Source organism: Crocodylus porosus, unplaced genomic scaffold, assembly GCF_001723895.1.
Source record: "Crocodylus porosus isolate Cpor-Errol unplaced genomic scaffold, CroPor_comp1, whole genome shotgun sequence".
In the NCBI taxonomy this organism is placed as follows: Eukaryota; Metazoa; Chordata; order Crocodylia; family Crocodylidae; genus Crocodylus; species Crocodylus porosus.
The window spans coordinates 8,728,650-8,748,865 of record NW_017728950.1 but is presented as its reverse complement, the minus strand read 5'-3'; the positions used below and the strand labels follow the sequence as shown (position 1 = coordinate 8,748,865).

Sequence of the window (20,216 nt, the reverse complement as noted above, 5' to 3'; positions counted from 1 at the left end):
AGGCCCCAGGGAGGGCGAGGGGCGCGGGAAGCGTGGCATAGGCCCCAGGGAGGGCGAGGGGCGCGGGAAGTGCGGCATAGGCCCCAGGGAGGGCGAGGCTCAATAGAGCCGAGCACGCGATTAGAGGCCGGAGAGGACCAAACGCGCGACTAGAAGCCCGGAAAAGGGTGAGAGGGTGAACAGAAACCTGGGAGGGGCAAGTATATCAGGCATGCATATGGAGGGACCCCAGAGAGAGGGAGTGCGCGTATTGAGAGACCCCAGGAAGGGGCGAGCATACGACACAAGAACGTCCGGTACAGCTGCGAGGCTTGGGGCTTGCTAAAGGGGAGGTTGGAAGCATGCGTAGCCCATAAGGTTGGGGTGCACCAGGTTGGTATACCCAGGATAGGGGAGGGGATATACTTGGGCACCGTGTCCAAGGGGACAATAAGGCAGCCTCCCTTATGGAACTATTTAAGATCAAGACGTGGTGGGCGAGGTAGAGGGTGCTGAGTCGCCCTACTTGGCACGGTAGGGGCGCTAGAGGGATCACGGCCGCTCGTGCGCCCCGCCCCGTGACAGTGTGTTTTGCATCTGGAAGTGGATATATTTTACACAGGGAAATTTTTAACCCAGTACTTGTCTCATGCATATGTGTTTGTACGTAAACACACAGACACATGCTTCTTCAATTTGCATAGTACTAGACTTCTGCATATATGGTCAAATTGGATCTTAATTTTAAATACCATAAAATTGTTAAATAAAATGTAGGGAGCGGAGAATCCTCTTTTAAAAAATCCATGTTATAGATTGGCATGTGTCATGACTTCCCAAGGCTTTCTTATGATATCCTTTTACTAAAACAGTGGCGGCTAAACAAAATGGTGACTATCTATCATACCTGTAATTTGTTCTAGCCTGCACTTGAGCATGACATGAGGCTGGGATTGGGCAAAAGTATCTTAAAACGAAAACTAAAAGGTACTAAAGGAGTATCAGTCAGGAATGCCCTGGTTAAGATGGTTCCACTTTTTTACTTAAATGTTATATTTAACATAGACTGAATTGAGTCTTCAGATTTAAAGACTCTTCAAGGGAGCCATTAAACTTTCTAACTTTTTTTAATAACTAAAATTCTTGCATTCCAAGAGAGAAATTGTATATTTTTTAAATTGCTATATAAAATCTGGCCCATATGCTGTTTTGGCTTTCTGTCAATACAGCCAGAATCCCTATAAACTTACGCTTTCAAAAAAAAGTCAGAAGCGCCCCTCCATGTGTTCATATTTCCCATTTTCTTTCAGTGGGGATTTGGTGGTTTGCAAATAAAGGCATCTGGGCTCTTCCTCCACATGTTTTGTAAGCAGGTCCTATAGTCCTGGTATGACCATAGGACTTTCTTGTGCTAGCAAATTGAGAGCACAAATAAATGTTTACCTGACATGCCTTGAAAAGGAGAGTAGGAGCTGCTGCTCTGGACAGTTCAGCAGCTGTGGTTGTTCCAATTACAGGTGCAGAGTTTGTAGCCATGCAAGTGTAGCAAAACTGCTCCAATTTTAGCCCTGCATCATCCAGGATTAAAGTTGAGATGATTTAGCCTATCAGTTACCACTACATCATGTACACCGAGCAGATAAAAGTCAAACAGCTGTTGTTCGTTCCCAAAGAGTAGCAGGGGCCTTCCCTTTCCCTTTTGAAGCTCTCCCAAGTAAATGTTTGTCCATGCCCTAAAGTTGAAGCCTATAATGGGGTATTCCCAACTCAGGAAAACCTGCCGCCCTGTACTAAGAAACATGGAATTGGATGATTTGTATAACCAAGGCCCCTGCAGCCATTCTCTCCCTTAGTTATGCGAGTTGGACAGGAAAGAAAACCTCTGGGAGACGGTATCAGTACTTTAGAGGGAGCTTCTGCACCATTATGAATGATGAGTGGGCTGAATTGTGTGGTGGTCTGAACTCTGGTATTCTTTGTTCTCTACTGATTCCCTTAGTTCCTTCACACACTTCTCTGCCAACAGGGCTCTCTGCTATGCCCATCTTTGCTGCCTCTTCCTATTTGTCTCTTAACCATTTGCTTTCTTAACTCTCACAGCCTACATACTATATTTAAAAAAAAAAATGAGTAAGACAAACATTATAGGAAGTAAAACAAAAGCAGAATTGCCATAAAGTTTGGTTGGCTTACATGTTAAATTCCTTTACGCATTCATAGTCTTTATCAGCGTTGTTTATTCAGAGCAAAGGCTTGTTGCAGTAGAGATCTCTGTGCATTACCATATATCTTACAAAGGAGAACTTTCTTGTAGTTTGAGTTAATGAGACAGTCAAGGATCCAAGCCCCAGTCCAATTAAACATGTTTTTAACTTAAAATGTATGAGAATTATGCCACATTTAAGTAGGATTACTTTTGCTTAAAGTAAAGCGTGTTTCTGAACTTTTTGCTGAATTGGAGCCTAAAATGACCTAACTTGTTTTTTTACATGTTGCATACATTACCATGCCTGAACAGATCTAAATAAATGATATATGTAGCCAATATTCTTTTATTTGTGTAAGTCAAAAATTGTTATGCTAACTTCAACTGTACTTTGTAATTGATATTGTATGCATATGTGGCAGCTTGCTGAAACTTTTCCAGTATTCATAAATGTTAAAGTATGGTATTTATTTGAATTGCAGTTTATTCTGCAAATAGCATCAATTTAATAACAAAAAAACCCCCTTTCGTATCTTGTCCTCTGATTTATTCTGCTCATCAAATAGCAGATTGATGATATAGATCTCATTAGCGCAAACATGGAGAATTCCCTTGCTTCTATTGGAGGATTTTGCTGTGGAAGATCTTTTCTTATAGACCATCAGGTAAGCCAGCTTTTACTTTATTTTTTTAGTGGAGTAGCAGGCTGGGTTACTGAGACCAGTGCTTTAATAACTTCCATTTAGAAGCTACACCTTGATTGCATGCAGTTTTATTCCACATACCAACCCTCTTGTTCCAAAAAATTATGTGGATGAATTGGAGGACTTTTTGTTAAATGCTTTACTGAAACAGAAATAGCTTGGTGTTCAGTTATTTAAATCAAATGACATTAAAGATTCTTTGTAGTATCATGAATAAACAAAACTGAAATGTTGTCTTTTCATTGCTTTTCTCAGCGGTTATCTGGTCAGGGGTACTGCTTTTCAGCCTCTTTACCTCCTTTGTTAGCTGCTGCTGCTATTGAGGCCCTCAACATCATGGAAGAGAATCCAGGTATTTTAACTGGAGAAACAGTGCTTCACGATATTGCAAAATGTGTTTTCTGCCCCCCACCCCCTTTTGAGTCGCAGTAATGACCATCCAAGTTCAAGATTAAAGGCTTCTGAGCACAGTTTTCTGCCACTGTCACTCTTTATTTATCCTTTTAATTTCTACCTTCCTCATTTATTTTACCCTTTTGTTAAATGATTTGTTTCGCTCCCTTCCCATTGTTTCTGTTCCTGGCATTCTTTAGCTCTTCTTGTTTTAGCTCCCACTCTTCCTTTTTTATGCTACACTATCATAGCTCTTGCACTTTCTCCCTCAGTGACAGTGAGTGAGATATAGATGTAGAAGGAGCCATAGAAGGAGCCCCTTTTCAATTTGTAGTGAAAAATAGTTTTAAAACATCAGTTTTGTTAATTCACTCCTCCTAGTTGATACTTGGGAATTTTCAAGTGGTGGGGGGTCAGTTGGGGAAGGGGAGTATTACCCATGATTCAAGGCTCCTTTCCCATTTTTCTTTTCTGTTTCTTTCCTCCAACTAGCACTTTCTATATGATCCAGGATCAGTTGGATCAAATGAGCAAGACCTGAATTTATACGTCCTGGAATAGTTTAAGTGTAGGGAAATGGCACAGCGGTTCACTTTTCAAAGCCTCTTACATAATGTTGGAAATGGGAATGTGCAGGATTAAGCAGCTCTGAAAGCTTATACCACACCTCATTTTAAAACAAATGCTTATTGTGGTTTTTTAGAAATATAAAGTAGAAATGAGACTGAATCCGTTTTCTTTTGTCTAGACATTTTTCAGGTTTTACGAGAGAAATGCAAGCGGGTTCACAAAGCTTTGCAAGGGTAAGCTCTTTATTTTTCGACCATCATCAATTTGCTTAGCATTTTATAAAGATACCTCTGGAAAAGGACTCATCAGGCATTTATACGCATACTTTTTCAGGCTGTGACGCACTGGATCTCCAGTGCGTCGGAGCAGATTCGATTAATTGAGTCTGCTCTGTACACGAGGTAATGTGCATGGCACTGCATTGCATGCAGTTGTATAAGTGGTGAAATGCATGTTAGTGCAGAGAAAATGACAGCAGTGCACTTTTGAACTAAAATACCTGTGTGTTTTAGTTCAAAAGTGCACCACCAGCATTTACCCCATGCTGATGCACTTTTTGTCATTTATACATATTTGTGCTGCAGTGCCAGGCAGTTTACTCTCCCTCTCCAAGTAATTTGCACTTGTTCTGATATGTAGCCTGAGAGGATTGCCAGGAGGCACTGTAGCACTTAAAAGGGAAAGAAGGCTTCCATTTTTTCCCATTCTCCAAATATGTCATCTTAATATACAAGGCTAATAAAAATGCATATTAGTCTAAGTCTGAAACTTTTGAGTCTACTTACAGATCTTGAAGTGAGATTATCTCCTGTTTGCTTAATGTCTCAATGCATTGATGTTCTCAGGTCCCTACAGATGAAATTCTAATTTAAATCTCTAACCAACAGCAATATAGCATTGTAGTAGTGTAATGTAGACTGACCATGTATAGCATATTCACATAGATTGGTAAATATGTCTTGTATAACATCTAATACCCGAGTCATCACATATCAAATTAATATCACAAAAAATGCTTCCAGTCTACAGCATATGCTTCTTCACATGACAAAAACTGTGCTATAATTTAGTGTAAATTTAATGCTTATGGAAACTGCCACTTGAAGTTTAGATTTTAAATAACGGAGCCGTTGATTTTTTTTTTTTTGAAAGAGTAAACCTTGCCACTATAGCTTATTATCTCAAAATTTCTGTTTAAGAGAAAACTGTACACTAGCAAAGTTAGTGCCAGTACTGAGTTTTGGGTTTTTTTTAAAAAAATATAACAGTAGTTTTATGGCACAGTAATTGCTCTAGGTCTGAAAATTAAATAAGGGATTGAAAAATAAATAAAAGGTATATGCTCCTTAATTTATAATTCTAATTCAGCTTTGTTTCATATTTAACTCTTTTAAAAAAATCCATCAGTGCATGGCAGTAATCTATAACCCAATTTTAATTACACAGTTTTTAATGTTTAAGGATTTTTATCAGCGATCAGTTATTTCTAACCATCTGCTTTTTATTTCAAAATGGTATTTGTGTTAACCAGCATTCTTCATACCTGCATTTCTGATAGCCATTTACCAGGTAGTCTTATTTTTAGTGTAGGAAATTTTCTGGTTATCCTAAGTCACTTGTTGCTTAAAGTTTTGTTTTTTGATTAATCATGTCATTTTAAAACAAGTTCATTTCCTTCATTTGTCTGCTGTCGATAGCGTTTGTTTTGGTCTGAAGGCCTTATTGTTTCAAAGATTTATAGAATGTGCTGGTATTTTATAAGTAATAGTAAGGAGAGACAGGTACTGTGACTTAAAATTGTATTTGATGACTGAAAATTGGAATTTAAGGTAAAATGGGCTTAACAGGTATATAACTACACTATTCTATAACTGTGGGTTTTTTAAAATTCTTTAATTAGAATAGCTTAGGAATTTTCCACCGAAACATTTTCACTGGGAAAATGTCCATTTGTTCAAACAAATGTTTTCATAAAGCATCTATGTTTCAGTGAACTTCCAGTGAAACCATGGGCAGGTTGTGGCAGAAATATGATTGTTTTCTTGCCAGTTTAATCAGAATCCTAGGCTTCCAGGATTGGCAGTTTTATTTCTTGATGTTACATCACTGACAGTAACAAAACAGTGGATTTTATACCATATTACAGTCTCTATTTCATTTCATTATTGGTATTTAGAGACAGGAGGGTTTACCTAGTCAGATATCTAGTAGTTAATAAAAAATATCAAGGAAAGACAGCTGGTGGGGAGAGGGAAGAGGAGTAGCTTGATGCTGAAAAATAGCCGAACTCTTTTTGATCTAAAACTTAAAAGTTGACCTTTGAGCAAAGATCAAGCATGCAACAACTTAGGCTGGAAGATGTGGCAGAGAAGGGGTTAGACTGGAAACAATAGGCAGCCGTAACTAAAAAGTTGCAACCAGCAGGCCCTTGTACTTTATGCAAAACTACAGCATGCATGGTGTGAGTTATCTTAATGGGGAGACTGGAAAAACCATTTGTAGCAGAAATTTTCTTGTGTAATTCTCAGATCAGTCCTCAGTCTCTCCTATCTTCTCACTCTTTGTCAACCATTTCAAAGCCCTAGATGGACATTTACTGTGTCCAGACTTCTAGTGCAGAACACATAAGAAACATCCTCATTCACGTAGTGTCATTCCTATCAATACATGTTCAAATAGCAACAGCGTGCTACTTGATTTACTAGCATGTTTAGTTTTGGAAACTAGTGTAAAGTAAAGTGTTTTAATTCTATCAGAATAGAACTAGCAAATAAGGCTGCCTAAAGACATTGAATACAAGGTAGGTGTGTGTGTGGTTGTTCATTCAGGTTACCTATTCATATCCTACAATTGAGGTACTGTCAGGTTGCGATACCAAAAAAGCCAATTGACGGAATAAATTGAGGAGCAATAAATCATCAGGGCTGCATGATTATCTGAATGTTTGGAAGGAGTTCAAAGAAGTGCCAAATTCTCTTAAAAAAAGGAAAGGAAAATTCAGTCACACCAAGGTCAGTAGCTGTACTGAAAACTTGTAATGCTCCTGACAAATGCATTAGAGGGCCTTAATTCAGAATAGAGAAAGATGGGTTTTATATATAAATATAGGGAAATTATGAGAAAAGACTGTAAAATAAATAAAAAGACCCCAAACAAACAAAAACCCCCATATGTACCTTTATTTTAATAACCTTCCTAGTAACTACAACAAAATAGTGGCTAAAAGCTGTTTGCATTTTTTTTTTTAAATCTCAACTTTCTGTAATTTTTTTGTGAAGGTAAATACTGTCATGCATCAGAACAGTGGTACCTAGTCCCTGTGCAAGCTAGATCTGCCCAGACTCAATCCAGTACCCAGAGTGGGTGCTGTGGAGCCCCATCCTGCCATGGGGGAGTGGGGAAGCCTAGCCTGCTCCAACTACATGGAGGAAGTGGATATGGCCCAGCTCCTGTGGGAGGAATAGGACATGGGCCAGCTTCAACCTGGCCAGGCAGGGAGAAAAGGGGGCATGGGGCTGGCCCCAGAGGGGGAGAGAGAAAGGAATGGGGGTGGCGGGAGTGAAACCTGGACCCAACCCAGCCTCATGGAGGAAGGTGGTGTAGCCTAGCTCCAATCTGGCAATGTGTCGGGAGGGTAGTGGCCTAGCTGCAACGCACTGCTTGGGGCTTGAGATTTTGCCAGTGGGGAGAAGGGGTGTCAGTACTAATTTCTACTGCCAAATTTCCTGACCTGTGGGGAGTCCCACTGACCATATTCCAAGGCTCTGCAGGGTGCATTTGGCCTGTGGGTCAGAGGTTCAGCACCCCCGCATTAGGAAGTGGTCCAAAGATATAATAAATAGTTAAATTTCAATCTAGAAAATGATTAACTGTGGGGTTTCCCAGTATTCTGTACTAGAACAGATAATTAATATTTCTTTCAAATCCTCCAGGAAAAAGGTTGAACACCAGGGTGGCATAACTTGCAAAAGAGACAGTTGTTTCATTTAGACAGCATTGGAAAATTTAGAAAATTGGGTAATTCAATAGCAGATGCATAAAAACTTAATGGAAGAAATTATTCAAGCTGCTCTTACATGTAATTTAATTTCAAACTAATACCCTAGAAAAGGAGCAAGAGAATAAAATAGTGAGAAGAGGCCTTCAGCTTTATGGTGTATGTCAACAACTAGCTTATGGAGGGAAGGAGAGTATTCTTAAACCCTGCAATAAAGTCATTTGATTACTCCATGCTATAGTGTCTGACATCTTCTCCTAGGCACCAGGGACAAGTCACTCAACTAGATTCTTCTGTAGTGATGCTTGAGGTTGGATGATTTCTCTGCCTTATTTAAAAACAGGGTACATGAAGCAATTGGAGTTAGGAAATAGCTTTATGAAAATTTCAGTATTTTATTGTTAAATTGGAAAAACTAAGGAAAGGAACAAGAGAAATGGAGAATATCCTTTAAAATCTTGTGACTCAAATTTATTCCATAGTGCTGGTAGAGAATTTTCCAAAATTTTTCATAGGGGAAGGCAGATTTGTTGAAACTAAATATTTTACAGAAATGGTTTTGCAAAAATACAGTATAACCTCATCAATCTGGCATGCTTGGGACCGAGCACCTGCTAGAAATGTGAAAATTCTGGATTTTTGAAACTGGAGCAGCAGCCAGTAATGTCGGGGCGGCGGCCAGTCCTGGACCAGCGGCCATGCAGGGAAGAGCAACAGGGGGTGGTGGATGGTGGTGGTAGCCACTGCATACAAGCTTCCCCCACTGCTCCCCCTCTGATGTACTGTATTTTTAAAAAGTGCCAATTTTTTTTATATCTGGATTTATGAGGTTATACTATATATCCATCTAATAATATTCAGCCAGGGTCATGGTGGAAATCTATTTAATTTCCTGTTGGCTGACCTGGGAGGCTGCTGTGGGCCCCAAGGTTTCCATGGTCCCTGTTTTCAAGGAAGCACCACCAGGGATATTGCACTCGGGTCGAGGGCCTGGCTGCCCTGATCAAATTCAGGACTTTGCTTCCAGCTTGACATCTTGAAGCCCTGAGAGCTCCAGCTTCCTGCTCCCTGTCAGTCCTGGTAGACAGGCAGACAGGTAGAGCTCAGAGGACAAGGTTCAGTTTTGTTTCTTATTTTCTTATTTTTCATTATCTCTTTTCTGCAGAAAATGAAGATAATCCTACTTTAAAAAAAACCCTTTTTTTTGCAGACTTCTCTGTACTACACATACTCCTTTATTCACAAATATTCCTTTTGGATTTTATTTCATGTAAGCAAAGGCCACAAGAAAACACAGTTAATTCTTCTTTTACATGCAGTGAGTTGCCCTTTGTCTGAAAGAGCCTTGTTAAACTTATTGTTCAGCATTGGTTGGATGGCAGCTGGAGTCAGATGAAGGTTAGTTAACAAGAGTTCTTACTGACAGGAGGAACGTTAAATTAAGCACCAGATTGGGATTTGCATGCACTCTGAGTTGAGTGTATAGTTAAGACAAAGCAGTATTGTGTGGACAGTCAGTGAGATTCAAAGTTTGAATTGGCAGTGATACAAAGAGAGTTTCCTGCTCTGAAATACCTTCACTCTTGCCCACCTTTTCTCACTTTCCCATTTTTTTTCTTTCTGATCTTGTTCCTAAACACTTTACCTGTTTTAAATTTAATATGGTTGAATGTTACTCAGTTACCTGCAAAAATCATTATAGTGTTTGTGACTCATATCCTTAAAATCTCCTTGTCATCAATGGCATGTGGCATTCACAGAATTTTATCAGAACTTTGTACTTGGTCTTAAAACTAAGAAAGTATTTACCTCCACAGAAGCTTTCTAGTTCTGTGTTCAAGTTGGCATGGTGAAATCTTGTTTGGCTAAATTTTCCATATGTTCATTTTTAGAATTCTGCTTCTCTAGCTTTAGGTAATTTTTAAGGAATGAACCTAAACCCTGCCATCTGTGACAATATACATTTCCATTTGTGTTTCTACTTTGTAGAATAGCCTTACGCTGCCTTGGGTGGCTTTACCATCCATTGTCTTCCTCAGCATTCTTGGGGATGTATGCCAATATTGAAACACTTTAAGTACTTGACTTTAAGAAGCACCCTTGTATTGTATGTTTGAAAACATATGTAAATGTCTGCATGACACAGTAGTGTCTACAGTTCTGCAGCTTTCAAATGGGAGGCCCAGTTGACTTTCCTTTGAAAATTGGGCCCTTCAGTGAAGCTTTGTGGAAGTAATACAAGGCACACTTCATGCCTGAAAAACCTCTCTTCTTTCCACAGTGTTATTAATTCAGTATTTCTCTGGCACTCTGTCCCTTGAGCTGTCCTGCTTAATAGGAAAATTAATTGTAAAATTACAGTAAAGGCAACCCCTGCTTAACACTGTTTCACTTGGTGCTATTTCACTATAATGGTCATTTTAAATTGATACCTGATTTCGCTTAGCACTCAGTGACTTTCATTATAACACTCGCATTTGCCATCTTAGGTCATTAAAAACACTTGCGGTCACCATCTTGTATCATCAGATAGTTTTGATTTCACTTAACACACATTTTGCTTAACACGCAGTTTTTCAGGAACCAATTTAAAAGCGCTAAGCGGAGGTTGCCTGTACATCATCCGTAGTACGAGCTGACCATGGTTAGGAAGTCTAAGTTAAGACTGATACTAGATGTATAGTTAACGTATATGAAATGTTGTTTGGGAGCAAAGGTTTGTAGTTGATTTCCACTCCCCCCCTTCCCCCCCCCCCAGTCCTACTTGAATATTGGCTATATCTCCTTGACAGGATGTATAAAATACTGTATGTAACAGGGGTAATATTTCATGTCTATAGTGACCATATTTTACAGGAATCTGGTTAACACTCTTCTTTGTGAGCAGGAAAATCTACAACATATGAGCCACTATATTACCAAGTAAAATCTGTCAAATGTACTGTAACTGTTGCTTTTTTGTGATGCTTACTATGTTATAAAAGCTGTTTATCATCTCTCTCTGGAGAAACTGCTAATTTAATTCACTGCCCAAAACAAAATACTGTTTTTCCACATCCTTCCTTAAATAGGTAAAAAGCCATGCTAAACATCCTGTCCCCATTCCCCCCGCCTCTCCCATAAGCTTAAAACAGACTGATTTGGGGTGGTTAGCTCTATTTTTTTGGCAAAACTGACTGGGCTTAAATAACTGACCTTCTGTGTTTTGAAAAGATTTGAAAGCATCCCATTCTTGAAAAACAACAAATGGTTTATTGTAATATACAGGCTTAATGCAACTAGATTTATAAAACTCCTAAGGAAAGACCCTAAACTTACTTAAAAATTGTGTTAAAGGTTAACATTAGCTGTGGCAATTTGAAATGTAAGCAGTGAATTCTCATTTCTGTTGTACATTCTGTTGGAGTAGTACAAGTTATTAAAGTAAAACAAGAAAAATTAGACAAAGTCAGTTGGAGAAAAGCAGATGAAGAATGTCAGGATAGGTGTTGTAGTAAGAAATACAACTGAACTAAAATAAGGACTTTATCTTGGCCAAATTCACCACAAGCAGGTTTTCTACATGAGAGAAAGTGGAGGTGTATTCAGCTGAAGAATCAAATGCTTTCAATGAGTTGTCACACTGTTCTATAGCTTACTTTGTATTGTGGTTGCTTGTATAGACAAGTCAAAGGGTATACAACTTTTCTGTGCCACAGATTTCCTTGTAGATTTGTAATATGCTCCTAATGTTAAACTGTTTAATACAGGCGTTCAGGTAAAACCATCAAAAAACTGTATTTGAAGGTCATTTATATACTTTCAGATTCTTTATCCTGATAGGCTGGACACTAAAAGTATTTGATTTGTTTCAGCATTTCAGGTTTAAAAGTAGTGGGCGTGTCATTTTCTCCAGCAATTCACCTACAGCTGAAAGAGAGCCAGGGGTCTCGAGAGAGTGACATAAAATTACTCAAGAGAATTGTAGATTATGTAAGTGTCCCTTTTTCAATCAAAACATAATTAGTCTTTAAGCAAACTAGTAAAGTAATCACTACATGTGGACAGAGGCCATGTCTCTGCTAAAAGTGGTAAGTATCACCAGTACAGTGCTATCATTGTAAAAGAAGTCAGTCGTTATGCTCAAGGATACGTTGAAATATTGGTGCATAGAAGAAAAGTAGAGACTCCTGACATAGTTGATTCCTTTATCCCTCTTTTATTTTATATTTTGCTAACCCTGTAAATGGTTAAGTAACTTAAATAGTAGCACTTTCAAACTGATTAGCTTCCTAATCAGTGAAGTAGCCACTCCTTAGTACTTAAAGTACCCCCACTGACTTGAGATCCATGAAGTACCTAAGATAACAGTCCTCAGTCCATTTTAACTTCAGAACTCCCAAAAGACAGTCATCTGTACAAGGAAATATCAAAGCTATACTTCTGTACCAATACTTAAAAAACAAACAAACAAACAAAAAAACGCCTTATCTGAGGTTTCTAAAACTTAAAGCTTAATGATTCAGTGTATACAGGGTTGTTTTTATTGTTTTTAATGCTCTGTTTTGTAAGAGTGCTAAAGCAAGCAAACTCAGGAAGTTGGATGGAAAGCAGTGTGTTCAAACTGCAATGGAGTAGGTTGAAATCAAATTGTGGGGAAGATCTTCCTAACTGTAAGAAGAGAGGGACACTGGGGCAAGCTGCCTAGGAAAGTTGGTTAATCTTCTTCACTAAATGTTTTCCAAAAGTCTGAATAAATGTATGTCTGACTGAAGAACAGTGATTCATGCATCTGTGCAGTGGTTAGAGCCCTTCCAAACCCTAGCATTCCAGTAATTCTTCTAATATTGAACTCAGTGTTCCTGGCTTTGATCCCCACTTCTTTTTGCTGTGCAAAATCTTGCCATATTTGTCTTCTAAACAGAGTATGTAAATACTGTTTAGACCGTGTTTTAATGTAGTACATTTTGGTTTCCAGTGGCTTAACTGATAAATTTGTGTATCTGCAGTGTATGAACAGTGGTATTGCATTAACTCAGGCCTGCTATCTGGAGAAAGAAGAAAAATGTCTTCCTCCACCTAGGTTAGTAAAATTCAGAGAATATTTCTTTTTATCTGGTTTGCATGAGAGAGCTTATTATAATAACAGTCCTTTTCTGTTTTAAGCCTTTTTAATAGCCTGCAATGTGAAGACTGGGAGAACATGCAAACAGTAGAACTTTAGATGGGTATTACAGCATGTCTTGTAAATAGCAGGTATATCAAAATTAGCTGAATCGTACAGATCAGGGGTGTCAAATTCATCAGGTTTCATGGGCCAGATGAGTGGTGCAGGGCTGGTCTACAGGCTGGATTAGGCCCACAGAGCAGCCCAGCAGGCCAGATCCAGTGGATGGGGCCAGGTTGGTGCCCACCATATACGACACAGGCCCCAGACTGATCCTTCCTGAAGCCTGTGTGTTGGTCCTGGCCCTGTATGCAGCATGCAATGCATAGGGCTGGTCCAGCATGTATCACATGCGGTATGGGTTCAGTCCAAGACCAAAGGGCAGCACTGCAGGCTGTGTGATAGGGTTTTACAGGCTGTATATTTGACAACCCTGTTATAGATGATTGTATTGTCTCAAATGGCTTGCTATACCCCAGTTTCCTGCCAGGCAGTTTTTCATAAAATGCTCATTGATCTTGAGAGAAAGCGAGACTGAGATGTTGAGTATGGACAAGTGGCACACTATGGTCCCTGACACACGTTACTCTTAAGACATGATTGACTGGTTAATCGCATCTTAAGTAGTGACCTGGCCACACATTTATCCATTTAATAGTGTGATAAAACCAAGAATAAGCGACAGCATTATTACATAGATATATGTGCTGGTTCCTGCCACACCTTTAATTGAATGTGTGGCCAGTGCTTCCAGCCTCTGGAGCATGCTCCCAACTGCTCCAGAAGTTGAGCGCACTGGTCAGCTGTCTGGGGCTCTCAGCTGAGGGGAGGACAGTGAGCTTCTGCCCTGGGAGCCCTGATCAGCTGATGGAGCTCTGAGCCAAAAAATGCAGCATGCCTCTTTCTCCTCATCTGCAGCTGAGCTTTCTGATCACTGACAGAGCTCTCAGCTGTAGGGGTGCAATGTGCACTCCCACAGCTGGGAGCCCCATCAGCAGTCAGGCTGGACCTGATGATCTGTAGGGTCCCTTTCAGCCCCTAACAACTATGAAGCAATCATCATTCCCAATCATGAAGGGCCACCACGTGCTTCCATGGCTGGGAGCTCCATCGCCTGATTGGAGCTTTCAGCCTTAGGAGCGTATGGTGCACCTCTGGGGCTGAGAGCTCTGATCAACTGATGGGGCTCCCAGCCATGGGAGCAAAGTCTGCTGGAGAAGGGGGAGCCTGGGAGCATATGCCATATGGTTTGCTTATTAACATACTGAATGAATCTATGGCCCAAATGCTACCTTTGACCAAGGAAGTTGCTTTCATCCTGATACATATTGAAACTAATATAGAAAAAATTAAAAAGCCCAGGTGGAAACATCTGCCATTACAGGAGCTAATTGTTCTTGTTTTCTTTTTCAGTATTCGAGTAGTGGTAACAGTGGAGCAAACGGAACAAGAACTGGACAGAGCTGCATCACTTATCAAGGAAGCTGCACAGTCTGTACTGAATTAGACTGCTGATTTGGATCCTTTTTTTTTTTTTTCATATAAGGACACATGTTCCAAAGTATGATCTCTTGGTTTCCATTTCAAATGTTTAAGCTATTTATGGCTTGTCCGTTGGTGGAAAGGAAAGCTTGTTGATTAACAGGATTATTACAGAATGGTACAGGTTCGAGGGGCTGAATGATGAAGTTCATTATTTCCTACATGCACACAAACACGTACACACGCATTCTACGTGCGGAGTTTAGACTCTGCTTTTTTGCAACATTTAAATGGATTGTTATCATTTCATCCAAGTATTCCCCCCGTTTTCTCTTAAAAGCCTTAAATTCCTTCCCTCAGCCCCTAAATGAGTTAAATATTTGCAAACGCTCATCTTCTTCTAAAAAGTTTCATATATGTAACTTCAATGACCATTGTGAGAATGTAGGAATTTTGAACATCTTCTTTTAATTATTTGTTTAACATATTACTTATTTTAAGATGCTCCTGGTACTTTCAAAAGGTAAATAATCTCTTAAGACATTATTTTGAACAATATAAGTACTTAAGTATTTTATTGTTGTAATGTACTGAGTGCTTAATTTCTTACACACTACTGCTTCCTTTAAGATGTTTCCTGAAATCAGTTCTTAAGCATCCCTGCCCATTTAATTATGTTACCTACCAGACAAATTCACATCTAATACTGTTTCCTTAATGTATTGGGCCTGTGAATATATGCATTTGACATATTATGGATGAATCTTTTAACTATTAAGTCATATACCTAAATTATGACCTTTAACTTTGGAATTTGCTGCTTTTCATATGGTGTGTACAGTCAGGAACCTAAAAACAAGTCTTGAAAAAAGAGACGGACATAAATAACTTGAAAAAATGTTGAATAATAGTTTATTCAAGCAATGTGGGATGTACTAAAACAGCATCTCAAAAGTTAAATTCCTGATTCGCTTGCCAATAAAGTGTAATCTGGAGTGGGACTTTCCAAAATATCTAAAGGATTTTAGGTGTACAATTACTATTTGAAATGCACCTAAACTTTATACATTTTAAATCCCTGTAGTGCTTTTGAAAATCTCCACCTAAGGGGCAATGCTGTAAAATTTTACAATAAACATTGTACCAGTCATTGAGAAAACAGCTGATGGGGGGTGGTGACAATAAATTGTAACATTTTTTATAAAACAAGAACCATCACTTAAGTATTCCAGGACTTTTTTTTAGAAGGACTGTTTTGAAAACACTTTGTATTTTGCCTGTTCTGTATTTTGGGTTGTTTTATACTTATGTGCCTTTTTGGTTGCTGCTATGAGGACTACAGTACTATTTTTGGGAAAGAACTTTATTAAATAAAAAAGTTAAACATACATTTGATTGAAATGTTCACCTATCACACAGTTTAACTGCCTTGTTGAATGTTCTAAATGAGATACTTTACAGCCTCATTTTTTCAGTACACAGCAAACTTGTTTGTAGGCTGTCTTTCCTAGTCTCTCAAGATATATGCACTCACATACACCACCTAAAGTTGTGTGAACTTTACTTCCATGAACTTTCATGACTGAATCTACTGGCAATGAGAGCAGTGCCCCTAAAGACATTGATTGCATCTGGAGACCTTCACTGAAATGTGAAGGAATCACAGAAGTGCTATGGTAATACAAATACTTACGAGTCTGTACTGAAAACAGAAAGCCATGTCGTAACGCACTTTGTGATAATATAGCAGGACTTTGAAGGGCTGACAACCTAAAGAAAGAGGTGAGCTGAAAACTGAGGGACAGACAAATTGACTTGCCGAAAGTCCCTCAGCAAAATCCTGTGACAGGACTAAGAATTGAACCCTACCACTAACTGTGCTATTTTTTTTTTTTTAAATCCACAACACACAACTGCATTGTTGAACATGTCAGGCAAGCTCAAGCCATTAATGCAAGGTTGGGACTGTGTCAACATAGAAGGAGCAGGATGACATGTAAGCATAGCACACATGTAATGTTGTAATATTAGGTTACAGATTTAATACTCAGTGTACTTGTGTTTTCTTTCACACTTGAGCAGATGACTAATTTTGTGTTCTGTTTGCCTTTGAGTGGATTTTCCTTGATATTTGAAGGACCAAAAATATAATAGAGGCTAAGCATGCTTCTTATTAAACGGTGAAATTTGTGACAAATTCAAAGGCCATGAATAAATGCAACCTTCATCATAAGGTATTTTCTCCTCTGTTTTTAATGGGCATTCTAGTCTGTCTAATTTTGCTGATATCGGCATGCTATTACAATTGGTTAAAGCACTCTCAGTTAATTTCACTTGAAAACCTGATGTGTTATTTTGAGACTGGATCATTTGCCTCCATTGCTGCCTTTGATGGTGCACTTGGTTCATAATAGTGAAGTGTAATGATTGTAACTAGCTGTATTTGAATTCCTTTGGAGTGCACATTCCTACTGACAGGCTATGTAACCACTTTTCTGAGGTTACAGAGTCCTGATTGGCACAGAGAGAGCTCATCTGTGCCTGCTTTGGCAGAACTGGTCTTTCCATCCTGATACTTTTTTTAAGTTATGTTTCTTAATATTTGACAGAGTAAGCAGATGGAGTTAATTGTGATTATAAAGAGGTTGGCTGGAGTTAGAGGATGACAAGTGATTCTGTTTAATTTAGGAAGTCATTAGAAATTTGTTAGGACTAGTTTTCAGTGTTGTCATACTGGAAGATGCATACACTAACAGATGAGGGGGGAAAGCCATTTTAATTGATTTGTGGTTATAAAGTAAATTACTATGAATTAAATTCCCTATTTTTATGCATTTCAGATGTCATAGTTCTTAAAATGGGAACAGGATTCAGTCCTGTTAAATAAAAACAAAGCATAAGATGTGTTAGCCAAAGGTGGATCAAAGCCAGAGGTGCTTTTATCCTGAACTTCTGTTGGAGTTAAAGATCCAGATACTTAAGTCTATGCTGATTTTTACAGCTCTAGTAAAGTGAACTTTGTCTTGATAAGACTATAGGCTAATATACCTCAAGTACAGATTAAAAGTATATTTGATCAAGAGTAACTTGCACTAATACTTTTAATAGAAATTAACATCTGGTACCTTGGGGCAAAACATGTTGAAGCTAATTAGTGGGGAAACTTTATTAAGTTGACCTGTTAATTAAATAGGCTAGTTATGAAATAATATAATTTGTAATACTTGAGAAGGTAAAGGAGCTGAGTAGTATGGAACTATAAATTTTATACTGTAAAATTTTGGGATGAAGAAACTACTTGGAAGATTATTTAAAAAAAAGGAAAGAAAGAAAAAAAACCGTAGTTTACTTGAACATTTGAAAATAATTGATTTTTTTTTTTATTATTATTAGTTTAGCTCATTGCTTTTATAAGGAAATCTGCAATTCCCCTTTTTTATTTATGCTAGAAATCATTATTTTTGGGTGAGGGCAGAATACATAAGGAAAACATTAAGAAAGAAATGAAGGTATGGCTGAACAACTTTGATTTTACACTTTTGAAATGTGATCCAGGTCACTGCAGAGAATAGTGTACTGTCTCCTTTTTGTCACTCCATCTGGACCTTATTTTAAACAGGGTTGTGGGGTGTTGGCAGTCACCGATCTATGAAGCTGCTACTGCAAACGTATTTCACGTTTAAAGAAGATTCAAGAAATATACGTGAGCTGTAAATGTTGCTTGAACAAAGGAAATATTTAGAGTTAACACAAAGCATTTGTGCATTAAACTGTTTGAGTATCCCAATAAAAGGAAGTATCTGGAGAACATTTTTGGTGTGTTTTTATGTTCCTTGGCAGTTTCATGTTAATAGGTCTGTCTTGATATTCCTCTGTGTGCTAGATCATTCCAAAATATGCATAATAAAAGTAAGGCAGATACCCTGATAAAATGTTCTTAAGATTCAGATAAGAAAATCCCAAGATTTTGAGAGGCCCTTTGAGAAGTCCACACCCATCCTGATGATGTCAGATCTCCCTTTTTCCCAGCATTCTTCCTCTGTCTGTAGCCTCCTTAAGGTGTTACCTCTTGTACCTCACCTTACTGGGGGAAGGGGAAGTTTCCTGCCATCTCCCTCTCTCATACTTAAGCATGTGGATGAACATGGGGAAGTCGACAGGTAAATATGAAGTGCATCTTTCAAGGCAGGGAAGCAGCAGCTAGAGAAGTCAGTTTTGGATTAAAAACTCTTGAGACAAAATCTGTTTCTTACTAGGTGTTACACGATGCCTGCTAGGGTTTCTAGATGCTGCTGTTGTGTTAGTAGAAGTAGAGGCCTCCAGGTAGTCGGTATATTATGGGTGAATTGTATGTTAAACATCTCCCCTAACACTTCCAAAAACATTTTTGGTGTTGTCTTCCTGCAGTGCCAAGGTTTTGGTCATATCCTGTTTTCACTAGACTTACTATTATCAAAGGATATCTACATTCATTCCAAGCTGAAATTTGTCATGGAATTAGGAGCAAGCTTTATTTATCAGCTTGCTTTTATTTTCAAAAAGTGCCGGTTTAAGATACTTTTGTTTTATAGGGAGGAGGGCATGGCTAGAGAATCAGTAGGCTTTTTGATTGCCGTAGTGTTGGAGTGATAATATAGCTATGATGGTCCAGGAAATTAGAGGCATGGATATTTTGGGGTTGATATTTTTTTATTGCACCAGCTGCATGATTGGGAGAGATCTTAGACAAGGTCTTGAACACACAGTACTCCTTGCATTTCACATATTTCCTGGACCATCATCACTCCAGCACTACCACAACATAGAGGATATTAAAATTTACCACCTATGATGGAAAATCCACAGCTTACAGGAAAAAGAACTGAACTCAACTGTATGTTTCTCAGACCTGAAGAAGAGTTCTTTGTGCTTGAAAACTTGTCTAAAAGGTCCCCCAACCATGTAGTATTGGTCCAGTAAAAGATATCACTCTCTACCCCCACCCCAAAAAAAGATATATTTTCCTCTCTCTTGATTTTGGACAGTCAGGAGCTTCTTTAGAGTTGACCAGTGTACAAAGCACCTTTCTCAGAAATTAAATGGTGGTAGTTGGAGTCAATAGGGAAGCAAATGGCAAGACCAGTCAGAATCTAAGACATGGGACTGAGAAGTTTCCCAGGGAGTTATTGGCTGCAGCTGTGTGTGAGCAACAAAAAGCAAATGGGAAGCAAGTGAAGTGCACTAGGGAGTATAGTTCAGGAATGAAGTATAGCTGCTTTTTGGCTCAGTACTTACTAAAAAACTGGACAAGGGTTTCTGAGCAAGAAAACTGCCTTCTGCTGGGTTTGTTTCACCATCTTAAGCGAACGAGACTCTGTGCGAGTAAACAGGATGGCATAAAAACACTACCTGATTCACGTTTGTTTTGTCTCCCAACAAGTTATTAAAGAAGGCTCCAAGTATCGGCTAATCACTTGGTCAGAGATCAGCAACCTATGGCCCACAGTTGAATCTAGCCCATATAGCCACTGGATCCTGTCCAAGGATGTGGGGCTTTGACAACAGAGGACTCTCATGTGACTGGGAATAGTACCTCTTCCCCCACCTGCTTACACCCTCATGCTACAGTGGGGAGAATTTTCATAGATTTCATAGACATTAGGGCTGGAAGGGACCTCAGGAGATCATCGGGTCCAGCCCCCTGCCCAAAGGGCAGGAAGTCAGCTGGGGTCATAGGATCCCAGCAAGATAAGCATCCAA

The 20,216-nt window shown here is 38.9% G+C and overlaps 1 protein-coding gene across 1 annotated transcript in view; it reads left to right on the top strand.

Moving 5' to 3' along the window:
• SPTLC1 (serine palmitoyltransferase long chain base subunit 1) overlaps positions 1-18,287 on the top strand; it is a 58,732-nt gene extending 40,445 nt beyond the window's left edge. Inside the window, exons 10-15 of the mRNA XM_019555077.1 lie at positions 2,755-2,850; positions 3,145-3,241; positions 4,031-4,085; positions 11,704-11,821; positions 12,838-12,911; positions 14,409-18,287. Coding sequence (XP_019410622.1) covers positions 2,755-2,850; positions 3,145-3,241; positions 4,031-4,085; positions 11,704-11,821; positions 12,838-12,911; positions 14,409-14,502 — 534 coding nt within the window. The 3' untranslated portion in view covers positions 14,503-18,287. The remainder of the gene's footprint in view (positions 1-2,754; positions 2,851-3,144; positions 3,242-4,030; positions 4,086-11,703; positions 11,822-12,837; positions 12,912-14,408) is intronic.
• The last annotated feature ends 1,929 nt before the right edge of the window (positions 18,288-20,216 follow it).